At 35.8% G+C, this 20,367-nt stretch overlaps 1 protein-coding gene and 1 pseudogene across 2 annotated transcripts in view; one reads left to right on the top strand and one right to left on the bottom strand.

Annotated features, from left to right (window-relative positions):
- The window catches only part of ARID4A (AT-rich interaction domain 4A), a 59,451-nt gene extending 44,672 nt beyond the window's left edge, over positions 1–14,779 (top strand). For both annotated transcript variants that reach the window (XM_033108074.1, XM_033108073.1), the window contains exons 20-24: positions 617–1,747; positions 2,048–2,152; positions 5,532–5,738; positions 6,354–6,500; positions 12,527–14,779. In XM_033108074.1, the coding sequence (XP_032963965.1) occupies positions 617–1,747; positions 2,048–2,152; positions 5,532–5,738; positions 6,354–6,500; positions 12,527–12,630 (1,694 nt within the window). In that variant the 3' untranslated portion in view covers positions 12,631–14,779. The remainder of the gene's footprint in view (positions 1–616; positions 1,748–2,047; positions 2,153–5,531; positions 5,739–6,353; positions 6,501–12,526) is intronic.
- LOC117023402 (60S ribosomal protein L37-like) lies at positions 10,999–12,513 on the bottom strand (annotated as a pseudogene).
- Positions 14,780–20,367: the final 5,588 nt, after the last annotated feature.

The raw sequence follows: 20,367 nt of genomic DNA, 5'->3' as shown, positions 1-20,367 counted from the left end.
TGGGCAGAATTTTTATATTTTATAGCACCTATATTGTCTTAGAAGCCTACTTTATTATTTTAAAAATTCTCTGACTTAAAGAATGATTTCTTTTGCAAAAAGGTAGCTAGCCTATAGTTTCATGTCTCTTAATCAGAAGAGTATTTAAAGTTTTGAGAATTCAAATTGCCCATTTTGTTTATGTCTTCTTTTCAGAATTATTTTAAGTAGAATGTCACATTCCTTTCTAAGGACACAAAATCGCCATCACATTCATCAGTACCTACTATAGTAGATCTCAGATCGAACCACTTTATAACTTCATATCTCAGTATTAGTCCTTTGCTTTTTCTAAGCACTGTCATAGACTAAATAGATACTAGTGAAAACTGCAAAATACCTCTTTTACAGAATTAAAATATTTTCTATGTAATGTATTTTTACATGGAGTTTAACTTGAAATCCCCCCCGCACACATTTTTGGCACAAATGTATGACTTATTTAATATCAGAAATTTATATAGATAGGTTTTCAGAGGTAGATGATTGAGAGTTTTATTTGTCTTTTAATCTTTGTTATAAAATTACATTGGTAATTAAGATAGAAACCCTCCTAATATAATATTTCCTCTTGCAGACTCTTGTTCATCTGATAGTGAAACAGAAGACCTTTTAGAAAAGAATTTGATGAATGAAGAACTTTCTCCTGATATTAAAGAAGAACTAGAAAAAAACGAAAATTTAAATGATGATAAACTAGATGAAGAAAATCCAAAGATTGCTGCACATATATTAAAGGAAAACGATAGGACTCAAATGCAGCCTTTAGAAACCTTGAAGTTAGATGTTGGAGAAAATGAACAAATAGTACAGATTTTTGGAAATAAAGTGGAACAAGTAGAAGAAGTTAAGAAAGAGGCAGAAAAATCCCCTAAAGGCAAGGGAAGACGAAGCAAGACAAAAGATCTTTCTTTAGAAATTATAAAGATTTCGTCCTTTAGCCAAGATGAAGCAGGAAATGAACCTCATATGGAAACACACAGTCTAGAATTTTCTTCATTAGACAGTAAAAACTTTTCTTCTGCTACTGAAGATGACATTGACCAATGTGCAAAAGAAAAAAAGTTGAAACGGAAAATATTGGGACAATCACCAGAGAAAAAACTAAGAATTGAGAATGGAATGGAAATGACAAATAGCATATCTCAAGAAAGGACCAGTGATTGTGTTGCATCTGAGGGAGTAAAAAACTTAAATTTCGAACATTTTGAAATAGAAAATGAAGGAATGCCATCATTAATAGCAGAGTCAAACCAATGCATTCAAGAGTTGACTAGTGAAAAATTTGATAGTCCAGCTGAAGAAATTGTAAATACTCCACTAAAAGAAGAAGAGGACACAATGCCTCTGATTGGGCCTGAAACCTTGGTTTGCCACGAAGTCGATTTGGATGATTTGGATGAAAAGGACAAGACTGGTATTGAGGACCTAGTCGTGGAAAGCTCTGAGTCTTCCGCTCTTGTTTCTGTTCCACCTGCCCTACCTCCTGTAGCACAGCACAACTTTTCAGTAGCTTCACCACTTACTCTCAGTCAAGATGAATCTCGAAGTGTAAAAAGTGAGAGTGATGTAACCATTGAGGTTGAGAGTATTGCTGAAGAATCTCAAGAAGGTCTCTGTGAGAGAGAATCAGCAAATGGGTTTGAAGCCAGCGTTGCCTCTGGTACCTGTAGTATAATTGTTCAAGAGCGAGAGAGCAGAGAGAAGGGTAAGGACTTTATAGGAAGAAAATTAGCCTTTAGATTAAAACTACAAATTAGTAAATTAAGAGTTTTAGGAACTCTTGATCTGTTCCCCCTTTACTTTACTTTCCTTTACCTTCCTTCTTTCCTGCCTTCCTTCCTTCCATCCATCCATCCATCCATTCTTCTCTTCTTCCTTCTTTTCTCCCTCTGTTCCCTATCCCACATTTTAAAAAAATGTATATATAGAAATTCGTGTAGAGTAGATAGGTGAATAAATATTCTTGCTCGTGACTTTTTTCAAATTCTCTTTCCCCCTATTTCAGGTCAGAAAAGGCCAAGTGATGGAAATTGTGGATTATTGGCAAAAAAGCAAAAGCGTACCCCAAAGCGAACAAGTACTATAGCCAAAAATGAAAAGAATGGAACAGGTTGGTGTTTTTCAGTGCTGATTTTAGTACAGTGTTAGTATTTTCAACAGTTTGGTGGCTTAATCATTTGTGTCAGTTTAAACATAAAGTCGGTTTATTATGTTTTGAAAATAGCCACTTTTCCATTAATTTTTAATCTGAGGTGCTTGTCAATTTTATTTAGAACTGGGATAATTGTGGTTATTTTTTATGCTTATTTCATTTGTATTTCTTATGTAATGCAATTTAATATTAGGAAGATATTTGGGAAACTTGAATAAAAGAAAAATAACATTTGTTGTGGTGGTAACAGCAGGTTAAGTTTACATTTCTGAATGGACTGTTTTCCTTTAATCTAGAAAAGCAGGTTTCTAAATAGTGTCATGGTCAATTTAAAACATGAGGAAATAAAATTCTTATTAAAAAAAGGAAGTTAGTAAATAAATATGAATAGATTACATGAAAAACAGACTTCTGTACAGTAAGGAATAAAATTAAGTCATAGAATATAGTAGAAATAAAGATGGTTGATTTTGACAAATTAAAGCTTTCTCTCCAAAACCTGCCTTCATTCAAGTCTGAAAGGGAAATTTTAGGTTATAGATACATGTGCCAAAGAAGGAGCATGTAATTTATATAAGATGAAAGACGTATCAAGTTTTCAGTAGCCACATATAGCCAGAGGCTGGACAATACAAGTGTATAGAAAAAGAGTGATGGGAGATAAGAATAGAACTGTAGCAGGAATAATTAATAAAGGGAAAATGAGTAACTTTACAGTGGATAAGCCTGTGGATAACACCTTACTCAGATGGTCAAAGTGAACACCACCAATAATGGGACAAATTGAAATCATATACCACCTGACAGGATGAAACAAGAAGAACACAGTAGCACATCTGTCTGTGATTTACTCTCAAAGATGCATAACGTGAATGTAATCATAAGAAGCCACCCATAAATTCAAATTGAAGGATGTTCTATGAAATCACTGGCCTGTAATTTTAAAAAGTGTCAAGGTCATGAAAATCAAAGAAAGAAGAACTGTTCCAGATTGAAGGAGACTTAAGAGATGTGACAACAAAATGCAGTAGATGATTCTCACCTGGATCCTAGTGCTGTAAAAGGACATTATCGGTCAAGTAGAGAAACTTGTATGGGATCTGAGGACTAGATGATAATAATAAATTTTGTTAATTTCCTGATTTTGTTGGTTGTATTATGGTTCTGTAAGCGTGTGGTGGTTTTAAAAACATATCCACAAATTTGTTGGTACTCTTCCCTTCAAGGGCAAAGCCTAATTCCCTTCCCTTGAATGTGGGTTGAATTTAGTGACTCACTTCTAACAAAGTTGAAGTGATAGAGTACAATTTCGGAGAATAAGTCATAAAAGGCACCACAGATTCCTCCTTGCTCTCCCTTGGATCACTTCTCTGGGAGAAGTTAGCTGCCTTGTCTTGAGGACACTCAGACAGCCTATGAAGAGGCCCATGTGTTGAGGAAGTGAGCATACCCTTTCAACAACAAGCAAGAAACAGGCCTCCTGCCAACAGCCATGCGAGTAAGTCATCATGGAAGCATATCCTCCAGCTCCAGTCAACGCTTCAGAGCCCACAGCCTCAGGTAAAAGCTTGACTGCAACCTCACAAGATCTCCTGAGCCAGACCCCACCACCAAGCTGCTTCCAGATTCTGACCCTCAGAAACCGTGCAAGATACTCAACATTTAGTTTTCAACTAAGTTTTGGGCTAATTTGTAGGTAACTAACACAGGGAGAGTGTTGTTGTTTGTAAGAAGTAAACACTGAAGTATTCAAGTATGGTAGGGCAACTCACCTTCAGAAGGGTCAGAAAAACATTTTTTTGGTAACTCCTTATAAGTTTGAAGATTGTCTCAAAATAAAAAGATAAAAAGAAAGGCAATGAATCAGTTTTACTTTTTGGAAAGAATCTTTGGCTTAACTAAGGCACTGAAAGAAGGAATGAATTAAAGAGATTTGGAAAATAAAATCACTAGGACTCAGTTATTAGTTAACTGGTTAACTGATATGGAATACAGGACTAACAGCAGATTGTTGAAACAGTCATTTAGGGGATGTAGAGTTAGAAGTAGCCAGTATTAGGAAAATTGAAGCCTGGAGCTTATTTCTAAGTCTGTTTTCAGATCGTAGGTATTAAAGGATTGCAAGTGGATGAGATGGCTATGGGAGAGTTATAAAATGAAAAGCGAAAGGACCAAAAGTAGAATTGTGTGGAATATCCTTTTATATGGGCCAGCAAGACTAGAGTAGAAACTGATTGGAGATAAATGAAAATCATTAAACACTTGTAGGTTTGAATAAAAGGAGTTTCAAATGCTGTGGAATATTCAATAGGATTAAAATATGTTCATTGAATTTGGCGATTGTAAATGTTTGGGACCCTAACAAGAGCACGGGGATGTGATTAGGTGTGGAGATCAGGATAACAAGGATTTCTTTCAAGAAATTTGACCCTCTCGAGAAGGTAAGAAGTGCCAGCTAAAGGGAGAACTTTGCCTTTCCTTCCCCCCTGCCTCTCTCTAAGGGTGGGAAACATCTAAGCATGTTGGTAGATGGTGGGAAAAGAAGTTGAAGACAAAAGAAGATGTTTAATTGACATTGGGAATTTCAGAGGAGCTGGGAGTAGATAGTTATAAGAGTTTTAAGGGTATAGCTGAAGAGATTAGTTTGCCCAGAAACAGTCTCCCCTTTTGGGGCCAAAAGAGGGGCAGTAAAGTAGGAGAGGGGCTAGGAAATTGAGTGTGTAACCTTCAACTTTGCCTTTTCAGTAGAAAGCAAGGTTGGCTTTTGAGAGTGAGTAGGGTGCAAGTAGGGAATAGAAATTGGGGGAAAAAAACAGAATTTAGTTTCTTATTAAGTGAAAACCAAAACATCTCTAAGTATAAATTTGTTGAGGAGGGATGTAGAGTGGCAAACAAACATCTGCTTACATGTTGCATGTATGTTAAAGGATGTGTATACATCAAGATCTTTTTTTCAGCTTTTTCATATATGTAGTTTGGGTTGGTCTTTGGGTAGTTTTTATGTTTTGTTTTAACCATAAATGGGGCAAGACTATCCAAATTGTTTTATAATTTTGCTTTTTCCTTTAACAATATATATTGGATAATTTGCCATTTTTGTTCTTATGAACTCTAGCTCATTCTTTTAACAACTTTATCGAAGTATTCAATAGTATATCATTTTTAACTGTTAACCTATTGGGAGGGATTTAGACTCCCATTTTTTGCTGTTAAAAACCTTGTGCATTTATGCACGTATTTCTGTAGGATATCAAAAAGTGTAATTGCTGGGTCTGTTGTATTGATATTTGAGATTTTTACCATTTATAATCTCTGAGTAAATTTTTTCTTATTATAGGACAAAGCAGCGATAGTGAAGATCTTCCTGCCCTAGACAATTCAAGTAAATGTACGCCAGTGAAGCATCTCAGTGCATCTAAGCCACAGAAGCTCACACGATCTCCTGCAAGAATATCCCCGCACATCAAAGATGGAGAAAAAGATAAACACAGAGAAAAACATCCGAATTCATCCCCTAGGACATATAAGTGGAGCTTTCAACTCAGTAAGAAGCTTATAGAAAACCTGAATGTATATTGTGAAGTGATACATACTTTAAGATGTCAAAATAAGGAATATTGATTAGCAGATTCATTTATTTAGGTTTCCACATATTGTATTGTCAGTAATTACCACTTGTTATCTTAAATACAAATCCGCACCTTTTCATTTTACTAACTTGATAAATAATTGACGGGAGGAAGATCTCCAGTTATGAAATAAGACATGTATGATTTATATAAATCAATGAAACTAAACACCCTTACTAGTATTGCAGTTGGCAATAAATAATAAAAAAGGAAACCAATGATACAAAGAAACTATTTGGATAAATAACTACAATTATAGATCAGAGTTGCTGTGTGTTGATGTTGTTTCTCTGATCATTTAAATAATACACCAAGTAATAATGTTTAGTATAGAAAATTTGGGATATATAAAGAAATCTTATTTCTGAATTTAATGTCTTCCCTGTTTATAGAACTTTATTTAGCTTAATACAGTAGGTTTTAATAAGCTAAAGGTTTTGATGATTTATGAGTTGGACTTCTGATAGAACTGCCATCTTTTTTCCTCATAGAATTATTTTAAAATCCTAATTACCTTTTCTCCTTTTTAGATGAATTAGATAATATGAACAGTACAGAGAGGATCTCTTTTCTCCAAGAAAAACTACAGGAAATCAGAAAATATTACATGTCTTTAAAGTCGGAAGTTGCAACCATCGACCGGAGGAGAAAAAGATTAAAAAAGAAAGACAGAGAAGGTAATTTAGTTATAATTTTTCTTCCCTCTATTTTTCAAGCATATATCCTACCATTTTAGAAGATTTATGTTTGTTACTCCTTAAATATAGTATACATTTATTAATTATATTTTCAGATTTCTGGTATTTTCTTCTTTGTTGCTATTGTTTAAGTGAGTGAGTCAACAACTGAATCAGAATGAGATTCTTGAAAGGGACTATGAACTGTTTACAAAATGTGTGATTTTACTAAATGTGGTGAGTTCTCAAGAAGAGCTTATTCCCTCTGAAATTCACTGTTTGCTCAACAAATTTATTGGCTGCCTGTTAACAGGCACTACGTTTGTTATGAGGTTCACCAACATGAATAGGCATATGGCTTATTGTCAAAGAGATTATCTTGTTGGGATCATAAGTTATTTCCTAAGCAACTACTATATAAGATAGTTCAGCTGAACAACATTAGAGCATACATACCGTGTGCCAGGCCCTCTTCTATGTGGTGGAAGAACAGCGATGAATGAGATACAGACCTTGATCTCAAAGATGTTAATGTCTGGTGGGACAGTGTGTGATGAGGTCCCCAAAAGTGATATTAACAAGTATACACCTGAAACAACAACAAAAGAAAAATGTATAGGAGTTGGTGGAAGGAGAGATGACGTGGGCGTAATCATGGAGGGAGAGTAGTGTCTGACCTAGATCTTAAAAATATGATTGACTTCTAGTTAAACATTGACATACCGTGTTTCCCCGAAAATAAGACCTAACCGAAAAATAAGCCCTAGCATGTTTTTTCAGGATGCTCGTAATATAAGCCCTACCCCAAAAATAAGCCCCAGTTAATATTGTCAGCCAGATGGACGCATTTCGTACGTCCGTTGCAACACACAATGGACGTATCGAATTATAAAATATTAATATATAATTAAACAAATATTATTGACGTTAATACTTAAAATAAATAATAATATAAGTTATAATTAAGTATTTGTAAAAACCCAAGCCGGCGCCTTTGGACAAGAGGTAAACGCCTATGTAAACAGATGAACTCAAGACTTATTGCCGAATGACCAATCGGAGTACAGGCACAACGCACGGATAACATGCGCACTTGATAACAAACGGACGTGGTTGTGTCTAATATGAATCTTCATAATTCAATATGTCATGTGTTCTACTGGACATATTTAATGCACTCGTGTGAAATAATGAAACGTTTTCTGAATTTTGGTGCCTGCAATTTTTCATCACTTTTGTGTGGACCATCATTCTCAACTGTCATCATTTTTGTTGCTACTCCTGTCTCGTAAGTCTTCAGTTAACACTTGATTTAATGGTAGATTTAAAGGGAATAATATTTTGACCCGAAGACAAGATGAATGCAAAAAGAAAGAGCTATTCCGTCGAGTAAAAGAAAGGAATCGTGGAGGACTCCCAGGGCAAGAATCTTACAGCTTTCTGCAAAGAGAAGACGTTGGATCTCCGAATGGTCCAAAAATGACGAGCAGAGTACTATAGCCCCAGTCAACAGGTGAACGAGGGAAATGCTAAGAAGCACAAATGTGGATCAAGTCGGCAACCATTATTTCCTGAGCTGGAAGACATCATCTGTGAAGGGATTGCTAACAGGAGAGCAGAGGCTTTGGTTGTGTGCAGGGCTGATATTCACGCATTTGCCCTTGCAATGGCACCACAGTTAGAAATATACCCAGAAGAATTCAAAGCATCACAACACTGGCTGGATGGCTTCCTTCAGCAATAGGAACTGTCTCTAAGATCGACAACACTGTTCAAGCTGGAAGATACTGATGTTATTTAAACATGCATTTGCATTCAAGTCCTTTGTTGATGGCATCGATCTTTCTAAATACCAGCTCTCCAACATGATTGCTATGGATGAAACTGCAGTGTTTATGGGCCAAGGATCTCAAACGACAATTGATCAGAGGGGTGCCTCGTCAGTCTATTTCCTCCACTGGTTACGAAAGTGCACGTGTTACCTGTATTTTGGCAATTCATCTGGATGGAAAGAAAGCCCCACCTCTAATCATCACTGAGGGCAAGAAAGATAAGGTTGAATGTGTTTCAAGCATTTATGTTTTTGAAACCAAAAAAGCCTGTGCACACAAGCAGTTATAAGGAGGTGGGTTGATTTAATGCTGCCACTTGTTTTGTGAGGTGGCCAAAAAGGTCTGCTAATCTGGTATTCAGACAGCACTCACCGCACTAAAGATGGGTGAAGAACTTCTTTGCAGAGAGAAGACTAGATCAAATAATGATTCCTGCAGGAATGACGGCCTATCTCCAGACTCTTGATACTGCAATAAACAAGCCCTTCAAGGACCATTTGCGCATGGAAATCAATGACTACATTGAAAATAGAATGGAGAGGAATCAGCGTGGAAACTTTGTGAAGCCTAGCCTGCAAGAGGTCGTGACTTGGGTGAAGAATTCACGGGATAAAATCACTGACAGCTGTGTTGCCAATGTACTACGAGCAGGCAACTGGACGAGAAGTGCTCATTTAAGGAGAGCTCTATTGCTGGAAATGAGAGACTGGGGCCCGATGGTTCTATAGGAAATGGAGTCGCAAGAAATTCAAGCCAGAATTCGGGGTTTGGAGAGTTATGACAATGTTCCAGAAGAAGATGACATGACTGTATTCGAATAAATGTAGAGTTTTGTACATGAATAAATGAATAAATATAGATCATGAATATAGATTTTTCATTTGTACATGAAAAAATAAGACATCCCCTGAAAATAAACCCTAATGTCTTTTGGAGCAAAAATTAATATAAGACCCGGTCTTATTTTCGGGGAAATATGGTACCTCCTGTAGCCCCAAGCCCCACTAAAATAAGCCCTAGACTCACAAGGACAGGAGGATGGGACAGCAGTGATGGCAGACAAAAAATGTCAACAGCAATCTTTTGGAAGCTGAGAAGCAGATAAACTACTGTAACTGTCCTAGCAGATGAGGGAATGCTAAAACCTAAGCTTGTTTATCCTTTCAGTGAGACAAAACAAGAAGCAAGACAGTTCATATTACATTACCCCAGAAGACAGGGGTATGGAGTCGGGCTGAAAAATGGAGATAGTTTGAAAATGGAAAGAGAAATTGGATCCTTTTGTTCCAACGTGTGTAGCAAACTACCTTTTCCCACAACTCTATCAGAAAATAGAAAATTAACTTACTGGAGTATGAGAGGGCTCAATAGGATTGTAAACTCAGGGACACCAGCCATAGCTGAAGGTGAGAGTTAAGTGCTACACCAAAAATAATGAACTTGAGCAAAAGTTTGCAATACTGAATGGTGAGACTCTTATCCTTTTTCCAACCAAAGATCTTACCCTCTTGGCTCCCCAAAAGCTGAAAAGCTTATGCTCATTCCTAAGAGGAGATTGAAAGATTCCTTTGAAGAAATTGGACACCCTAAGAGAAATGGTCTAATATACATACCAATATCTGGAGATTCCTGAACCAAAAAGCAAGATCCTTACCAATCACTACATGTGCAGTGCCCATCATTGAAAACCCCTGCATGCTCATGCACAGCTTCCAGTTAGCTTTTTGATGTCCTTCTCTTAAACATGGAAGCCACAAGACCGTATAGGAAAGCCTGTACATAAAGACAGAAACCAAGTAGAAAGTGTGAATAAAAAGGAACTTGGAGAAAACAGACAATATACCATATAAAAATACCACACTATAATTAATATCCAGAGATACAGGAAAGATATTGCAGTCTTGAAACAAGAATTAATAAAATTCAGAGAACAAGACATATCTCTTAAAATTAAAAATACGATAGCAGGAATTTAAAAAAAGTAGTAGAAGGGCTAGACAGCAAAGCTAAAGAAATCCCAGTGGAAGGTCGAAAAGACAAGAGGAGAGAAGAACGAGAAGTATAGGATCTGGGCAGGAGAATCAACTTCTGATTCGTAGGATTTCTAGAAAAAGTACTGAATAAACACAGGAGGAAGTTATCAGAGCAATATGACAAGAAAAATTTTCAGAATTGAAGGATATGGGATAGAAGATTGAAAGGACTGTGACCTCTGTCTAAAGTGGGGGTGGGTGGGCAGGGATTACACCAAAGTGCAGTATGAAATTTCAGAATTCTATGGATAAAGAGATCCAAAAGCTTACCAAATAAAGGTTACATACAAAGACAAAAAAAAAATGGATCTCGGAACAGCATCTGCTTTCTCATGTCAGATTTCTTAATGGTAGCACTAGAAACTAGAAGCCAAGCTAAGAAGACGATGTGAGATCCAGGAAACATGGAATCCCACATAGAAAACAGTAACAGTAAGGAAAATCTCAAAGTAACAGTGTATGGAAGCTCTAGAATGACAATTGCATAGCAGCCCTAGAAAGCAACTGTTCCAAAAATAGGATGAACAGGTGAGGAGGGCTTTTTCTTTAAAAAAAAAAAAAAAGAAAAAGAAAAAAAAAAAAGAAAAAAAGGTAAATTACCCGATAGGCTTGCCCTTACTGAGAAGTTTTTTGCTTATGGCAGAGAGAGGATGAATTACTGATAGAATGACCTGTGTCGTGTGGTCTTGAATCATTTTACTCCCAGTCCAACAGTTTTTAATTCCTAGAAACATGATGAAGCAAACAGAAAGGGATATGTTTGGGATAAAAGGGATATGATTTCCATGTTTGTCCTTTTCTTTAAATACTGTAAATAGCAGCAAGTCTTTCCAAAACTCTTAAACATGAAAAGAAAAAAAGAGCTAATTAACAAGTTGAAATTTCTCCAGAGAATCCTCAACTGCTTTGAGTTTATTTTTTTATTTTAAACCAAAAATTGTATTGCGTGACTAATAGTTGAAATCCGTGAGATGAACTGGATGCGGCAACAGCTGCCCTTGTGGGTTTAGGTGTTATTCCTTCACAGAATCCATGCCTGAATCTGCGGCATACAGTTTTCAGGTGTCTCATTCGCTCAGTCCCGGTGGTATTTCATCTTTTAGCCTTAGCACTCCAGTTGTACTTTCTCTTCTGCTTGGCAGGGTAGCCACATTTGCCGCAGGTAGACTTCTGAAGGTGGTAGGCCGTAGGGCCACCGCAGCAGCATAAATTGTGCGACTTAATGCAACGCTTTCCGAATGATGATGTTCCCTTTATCATTGTGCTTCTGCAGCCAAGACCAAAGAGTTGCTTTGAGTTTCTTAAAGGTGATATAAGTTTCAGTCAACTAAAGATTCTTTACTATGGTCTTCCTTTTTTTGTTCTCTGAGTTTTTTGTAGTGTGAAGTGAGCTATTAAAGTGAGACTTCTATAGTATACGTTAGAATTCGTAGTAATGAGTTACATGTCATGTTGGTAGTACACACATGGAAAGAGATATACTTAGACAAAATTAAAACTTTAAATAAAAGAGGAGTAATTGGGCAAAGATTGGCAGGAAACAGGAGAGCTTTGCAAAGAAAATAAAAGTAAAAACTGATGCTTAGAGTAGCGATCCTTAATCCATTTTATGTCCTCCTGGAGAATATGTTACAGTTACTTGAGGACTTTTTTCTAATCACACAGCCACACTTACTGATCCCCAGGATTCTGATGCCTGACCTAGGTAACTACTGTTGCTTATGCGGATGTTGTGTGCATCATGTGTCAGGGCAGGATAAAGATAGGAGGCCAGGGGTTAGCTGGTTACAAGAAATTCTCTGGGATAGGTGAATTCAGGAATGTGTTAGTGGGAATTTATCTCTGGTTCATCTTGTTTCGGATTGGGGCCAGGTAAGTTCCTTCCAGGGATCTTTCAAGTCGAGGGTTTAAGAGTTTCTGTCTCTTCAGTCTTTACATTTTATGGTGCCTTTCTTGAACTGAGTTACTTTACTGACCACATGGAGCCACTCAGTTGAGCCTAACAAATATTTTGCTGACAGTCTGTTATTCCTTCATGCACCATTTAAGAAGACTATAATGGAAAATGAATAGTGTTGAGAAATTTATTTCTACCTTGCCAGTGGCTGGGTATCTTTGTGTGATAATGTTTGAATCTAATGCAGTTGTTGTGATTCCACAGTGTCTCATGCAGGAGCCTCCATGTCATCTGCTTCGTCAGACACTGGAATGAGTCCCTCATCATCATCTCCCCCACAAAATGTACTTGCTGTAGAATGCAGGTGATACATGTTTTCTCTGCCTTCCCAGCAGTTTGCTGCCATGGACATAAATCCCCAAACCCCGAAATACAACCACAGAAAGCACTCAACTGGTTTGACATTGCTAAGTATATCCCGTCTACTCTTCCAGGCTGGATTGTATCTATTCCCTTCTCTTTTCTTTTCTTCTGTTGCAAAAAAATAAGCTGATTAACAATTGAAGGTTAGGCAGCCTGCCATATTTGTCATAATTTTTCCTCAATTTTGTTTTTTCATTTTTTGTGAAGATAGAAAAAGGGCACTTAGCAAATTTGAAATTGTATAATAAAGCTTTCAGGTGTTACAGAAATCATAGACAAGCAAGTGCACATGATAAACATCAAAATACTATCCAGCTGAATAGTTACTGCTGCACTTTCACTAAGATGTATTTGAACACTTGGTGAATAGAGGGTTTATGTTGTTGTTTTTTTTTTTTATTGTTGTTGTTTTTATTTTTTATTTTTGTGGAAGCACTTGCTATTTAGAACTGCCAAAGTATATGTTCAGCAGTGTGCCCAGGTTTAAAGGTGTAAATGGGACAAAATAAATTGTGAAAGGAAGTGTAGTTGACTGAAAACTACAGTTGTAATAAGTCTTCCACTTTTTATAGGATTTTTGAGCACACAATTATGCAAATATTTTAATGTTTATTAATGTTTACAGTGGAATTGTGAATAAGTTTTCAGTGGACTATCTTATCCCTTGACAAAAATATTTTGTCTTTTTTCTATGTAATTTCAGAGTTTTTATTTTGTTACAAAAAGACAAAAATGAAATATATAACAACAATGAAGTTATTTAACAAGATTTCTAAAGCTGAAAATTTTGTGTAAAATAAGGTATTATCTTGCAACTTGTTAAATATATTTATTCAGACATTGGATGTTGTATTTTTATGTATTTTTTAAAATATTAATAAAATTGAAAAAAAGAAAATTCTAGGTTAATTCACTCTTTGGATGACAATAGCTCTCAGCTGTCCCTTTTACAGGAGGTTGCATCCAGTAGCTTTGCCTGTATTGAAAGGAGTCTGTCTCAGTGCTTCAAACAGTACAGAACTATAAATGGGCATCTGGATCATTAAAGTGTGTCCTCCTTTAGAAACTTTGGCAGTCCTAGTATTTAAACTGTTTTGAGGATCAAATTTTTGGTTGCCCTTAAGATACTTTGTCACAGTTTTTATGTTTGCTGTACTGCCGAATAAATTTATATCTCCCAAAGTTGAGATGTAACAACTAAGTAAAACAACTATGTATGCCATGTCTGTGAATTGTTGCACAGACTGATACATTCTGTAAATAAGTCTTCCAAAATCATGTATTTAAAGCAGTTTTGCCATATACATTATGTAAAAAAGTGATTTTTAAAAATCAGTTTTTAAATTCATGTTTGTACATTGAAGGGGTTTTTTTTAAACCGCCTTTTCCGTGTTTAATATGCTGTAGAGTAATAACCTAGATGCTCTAGACTGTATATCAGGATCTGATTTACAAGAACAAAGTCAGAGCCAAACACTAGTGATGGCATAGCATTACTGAAACCATTGTTTCTTAATTTTCTTTTACCACATTGTGAACTTGTGATTCAAATTCCTTCCATTTTCGCAGAGAATTAAAAACAAAACAAGTACTCTTGTAAAATGCACTTTTCTGTCTTTTCTTTGCAAAGGATAAGTATTTCAATGTAAAATAAAAATGGAGCTCAGTGGGCAGTGTTAATAAAGGCCATGTTTTAAACATAGGCTTTTTATATTTAGTTTTCATTGAAGTGATTGTTTTTTTCCTAAGTGCCAGTAACTTACCGTTGGAAAAGCAGACTTCACAAAACAAAGCATATAGTCTTCAGTCTTTACAATAAAACATTTCTAATGCTTAATTATAAAAATGAAAAGTGTCATTCAAATCCAGTTGGAACTAGGAGGTAAGATGAACACATTAGATAGTTTAATGATTTCCTTCAGTAGCAATTCAGTAAATCTGAGATAACTAATTATTAGCTTGAATATTGTCCCTTCTAATTGCATAACTGTGGTAATGAAGTATTGAGACTTTGCTACAGAGAGCAAAATTATATATTCATTGAATGGGTATATGGGCACTTAAAATCCTTTTATTTGGGGCTGGAAAGGATTATGAAAATGAATACTGACTTGGTATTAAATTCAAAGATTATGAAAATAAGTGAATATTGATTAGGTATTAAATTCAAATATAGGGTTTATTTTGAGTTTAGCTAAACTTTGAGTAGATAGGTTTTGCATGTGACTAAAAAAGTTAAAAGTATAAAGACACTCTTTAATATCTAAAATGAAAGGTGCTGTCTATTAAAATCAAGTTATTTGAAGAGTATGGTGATTTCTATGTCAGTATTCCATTGTATATTTTTGTTGTTGGTGTTAAATTTCTAGTTTTCCAATCCTTCACTAAGAAAGATGTTTGTACTTAGCACATATATACTATGTCTCCTATGAAATTGCTTTAGATTATGGAAATTTATATGGGTTAAGCTATTAATTTGCTTATCTACCTTTCTTATAAGCCCTGTAATTTAACACAGCTATCAACATTGTTAAAGCATTTGAAGCTATATTCAACCATACATAAAAACTATTACGAGAATTGATTCATCAATAATTTATTATCTTCTATGTGCTAAGGCTCAAGAGCCACAAAAGTGAACAAGAGAAAAGAGTCCCTGTATTCATGGAATGTATAATCTAATGAGGTAGATGTTATATAGATAATATGTAATTCTTAACCACAGGTGTGACTCATGAAGTTTTGGTGCGCCGTGAGATGACAATACAGACCCCAACGAGTTTGAAGGCAAAGGTGGTCTGGGAAAGATTTGCAGAGAAAGCAACAGTAAAACTGAGCCCAGTCATGATTACAAATTGTTTAAGCGAATGGGAGCAGAGAGATTATGGAGAGTAAAGTGCTCCCAGCACGTGGGGGAGGAGACATTGGTGGAGTAAGCCGGGATAAGAATAGACCTGAGGCAGGAGCCACCTCACGCAGAGCTGTTCAGGCATTACCCAAACCTTCACCTGCCCACCTCCTGTCTCACTCCCTGTCCCTACCACCCACCCCTATGACTCTCATCCCTGCTTATCCAGAGCTATGTCAGCAACTACGTTTCTGTGAAGCTTTTGCTGCCCTGTCACCATGACCAGAATATCACCCTCTTTTATATCTAGTAGCATTTTCAGTCTGTATTATTTTCCTTGACAACTCACCTTGTACTATGTTTACTTATGCACGTATCTTTCTACCCTACTAGATGTTCAATTTCATACATACTCCTTAGTCACAGTTGTATCTTACAAAGTGCCTGGTCCAGCAGCTAATATATATTAAGATGGTCAAAAACTATGTTTACTTTTGAATTGATATTGTTTCTGGTTTTTACTAGTGATCCTTAAGTACAAAGTCAGACATTTAAAAGTTGTCACTGGGGTTCTTTTCACAAAGTGATAATGTTAAAATATCATTTGAAAAGTGTACAATAGACTTACTGTTCACAATCTAATCTCCAACTTAAACTATTCTTAAACTGAGTTGTTCCTCCCTTCCTGTTTCTTCTTCCCTCTTTTCATTACTTTCATGTGATGACACACAGATGTTTATCCCATTATAGGAAGACTACAGTATGTGATGGCATTCATCATTAGTGAAGGTTGAAAGACTCTTATAATGGAGTTTGCACTAATGGAGAATTTTTAACAAATACATGCTTAGTGTTTTCAGAGTACAAATATTTTTTTAGTCCTCTACATTTTGTTACAAAATCAAATAATGTTTTCCTTGTTGAGAAGCACAAAAAGCCTTTTTTTATTCATGTAGACCCATTATATCTTTTTCAACAGAATGAGAAGGGCAGTGTTTAGTTATAATTTGGGAATTTGTAGTTAACATAATTATGAAGCTGTCCTCATTTTGTACTCTATCATGCAAAATTCATTTTGAAAACTTCTATTGTGAAAAGCTGAAGGAACTTCCATGTAAATATAATAAATTGTTATTCTGTACAAGCAATTGGATTTCTTCTCAAAGCTAAGTTCCATTAAACGAGACAGTGTGAGTCAATTCCTCACCAGTTTAGGATTGCCAGATTTAGCAAATAAAAATACAAGAGCTGGTTAAATTTCGATTTCAGATAACCAACAGATAATTTTTTTAGTATAAGTATGTCCCATATAAGATGTATTTATCTGAAATTCAAATTTAACTGGGCATCCTATATTTTATCTGTAAATCTACGATTAGTTTCTATTCTAAGACATTTTTTAAACTCCAGAGGCCTTTTCTTGCTCTCTGATAAAGGTGACCAACTGCTGAAGTTTCTCTTGGTTTCCAAGTATGAACGTGCCTGGGCAGTCCCATAAGCGATTCTTAGAATTAACCGTTTCCTTGATGTAGTCATGATCTCCAAGATTAGTTCTATAATAGCTTAGCTTTGACAAAATAGTTGTGAATGCATTCCAATTTTACTGGTAGTGTTGCTTTGATGGGGCACCTTTCCCACCAACTGCTAACTGCTCTCAAATTCCCTTTGACCCTATCCAAACTTGCTTTCAAATAAACAGCTAAACTGAATCTGACTGTATTAAAATAAAAAACTTCTTTATGACAAGACATTTAATAATTATGAATAAAGCCACTATAAATATTCACATAAGGTTTTTGTGTGGACATATGTTTTTATTTCCGTTGGGTAAACACCTAGGAGTAAGGTTGCTGGATTGTATGGCTGTACCGTTTTGCATTCCCACCAGCATATGTGAGAGTTCCAGTTACTTTAGTTGTCAGCACTAGATACTGTCAGTTTTTGTGGGGGTTTTTTTAGCCATTCTAATAGGTGTGTAATGATATTTCAAAGGTGTTTTTGATTTGCATTTCCTTAATGATGTCACACTGCTTTTTAATGTCTAGTAACCTTAAGTGTTGGAAAATATGTAAAGAAATGGGAACTCCCATGCCATGCTAGTGCAAGTATAAATTGTATCTATTTTGGATTTAATGATACCTAGTAAAGATGAAGGTGCATACCCCCTTTGGCCCAACAGTTCCACATACCCTAGAGAAAAATCTGTATATGCTTAAGGAGGCTTGCATTAGACTGTTATTTGCAGCATGGTTTTATATTAACAAACAGAAAGAAAGAAAAGCCCATCAACAGAAGAATGGACAAATGTAGCTTATTAATTGCAATGCTACAGAGCAGTTAAAATGAATGGACTACAGCTAAATATAAATATATCGACATGGATAAGCAAGTGAAAAAAAGCCAGTTGTCAAATGATACATACATGTTATAAAAGTTGAAAATGCAAAACAATATAATACATTGGTTTTGTTTATGGAGCCATAAGTATAAAAACATGAGTGTGAATGATGAACAACAAATTTAGGACTGGTTTTCTCTGAAGGAAATGAACCAGGCTAGGGAGGTTATACAGGGGTATTTGTTCCCTCCTCCAAGAATGTAAAGCAAATATGACAAAATGGTAGGATTTGATAAATTGAGTGTTAATCATATTATTCTTGATCCTTTACTATGACTTACCATAATTGGGGGAAAAACACAATGAAGTGAAGATAACTGGTAGAACAGAGAACCCTATTGGTGAAACAAGGTCCATTCATATTATCTTCTGAAAGAAGCATTGCTATTTTGACACAGTAGAAAACAGGTTCCAGTGGTCAAGGGAATAGTATGTGGCAGAATTACGACTCTAGCCTGTTTCTTCTGATCCCCAAGTCTAGTGTTTGTTCCCTTATTTTAGTGCTTTCCTAAGACACTTCTCCCTGGAAGCTTAATGGTTGGTTGCATTCTTACTAAAGACTGAATTCCTTGGCCAGAGCCTTCATTCAAAACTCAACAGTTAAAAAACAGTGCAATTTTACAAAATCGACTAGAGATTTGAACATACACTTCACCAAAGAAGATATACAGATGGCAAATAAGCATATATAAGGTGTTCAAGAGAATGAGAAGACAAGCCATGAACTGGAGAAAATATGTGTAAGAGACATATCTGATAAAGGACTATTTTAGCCTGTGCAGGTTGCTGTAACAAAAATACCATAAACTGGTGGCTGATCAATAAACATTTCTCACAGTTGGAGTCCAAGATCAAGGTGTCAGCATGGTCAGGTGAGGGTCTTCTGGTGTGGAAGGGGCTAGGGAGCTCTGTGGGGCCTCTTCTATAAGGGCACTAATCTCAGTCATGAGGGCTCCACCCTCATGACCTAACCATCTCCCAAAAGCTCCACCTCCTAGTATCATTAGGGATTAAGATTTCAACATATGAATTTGGGATGGGGGGAAGGAGTAACAAACATTCAGACCATACCAGACTGTTATCCAAAAATATACAAAAAAAAAACAAAAAAAAACCTTGAAATTCAACAATAAGAAAATAACCCTATTTAAAAATGGGCCAAAGACCTTAACAGACATTTCTCCAAGAAGATCTACAGATGTCAAGCGAGCATATGAAAAGATGCTCCACATTATATATCATCAGGGAAATGCAAATTAAAACAACAGAGACACCACTATATACCTATTGGAATGCAAAAATGCAAAGCACTGACACCACCAAATGCTGGTGAGAATTTGGGACAACAGGAACTCTCATTGTTGACGGGAATGGGGAAATGGTGCAGGCACTTTGGAAGATAGATTGGCTATCTTTAGTTTCTTACGAAACTAAACATACTCTTAACCATATGATCTAGCAATCATGATTCTTCGTATACATATTGAAATGAGTTGAAAACTCATGTCCACACAAAAACCTGCACACAGTTTTATTCATAATTGCCAAAACTTGGAAGCAACCAAGATTGCTTCCAAGCAGTGGAATCTAATTCACCACTGTCCTCCAGTAGGTGAATTAATAAAACTGTGGTACATCCAGACAATGGAACGTTATTCAGCACTAAGAGAAATAAGCTATCAAGTCATGAAAAGACATGAAGGAGCTTTAAATGCATATTACTAAGTGACAGAAGCCAGTCTGAAAAGACTACATACTGTATGATTCCAAGTGTATGACATTCTGGAAAAGGCAAAACTATGGAGACAGTGAAAAGATCGGGTTGGGAGAAGGGATGAAGAAGTGTAGTACAGGATTTTTAGAGCAGTAAAACTATTCTGCATAATATAATGATGGATACATGTTGTTATACATTTGTCAAAACCATTATCTATTTGTTCAACATCAAGAGTGAACCGTAATATAAACTATAGACTTGGTGATAATGATGTATTAATGTAGGCTCATTAATTGTAAAAAATGTTGGTAGTAGGGGAGGTTGTGTGTGGGGGGGATCGAGGGCTATATGGGAACCCTCTGTACTTTCCACTCAATTTTGCTGTGCATCTAAAACTTCTCTAAAAAAAAAAAAAAGTTTTTTAAAATGGTGTTCAATATCTTTAGGCATTAGGGAAATGCAAGATAAAAACATAGTGAGAATCCACTACATGCCTATTAAAATGCTAAAATTAAAAAGATTGACCATACCAAATGTTGGCGATGATATGGAGGAACTCTCATATACTGTTGATGGGAATGCAAAATGGTATAACCATTTTGGAAAAATGTTTGACAGCTTCTTAAAATATTAACCATACAAAGAGGACATACAAATGGTAAGTAGACATATGAAAAAATGCTCCACATCACTAATCATCAGAGAAATGCAAATAAAAA

The sequence above is a fragment of the Rhinolophus ferrumequinum genome, chromosome 6, assembly GCF_004115265.2.
Source record: "Rhinolophus ferrumequinum isolate MPI-CBG mRhiFer1 chromosome 6, mRhiFer1_v1.p, whole genome shotgun sequence".
Lineage (NCBI taxonomy): Eukaryota > Metazoa > Chordata > Mammalia > Chiroptera > Rhinolophidae > Rhinolophus > Rhinolophus ferrumequinum.
The sequence above is the reverse complement of the archived record's forward strand: the minus strand, read 5'-3'. Positions and strand labels throughout refer to the sequence as shown.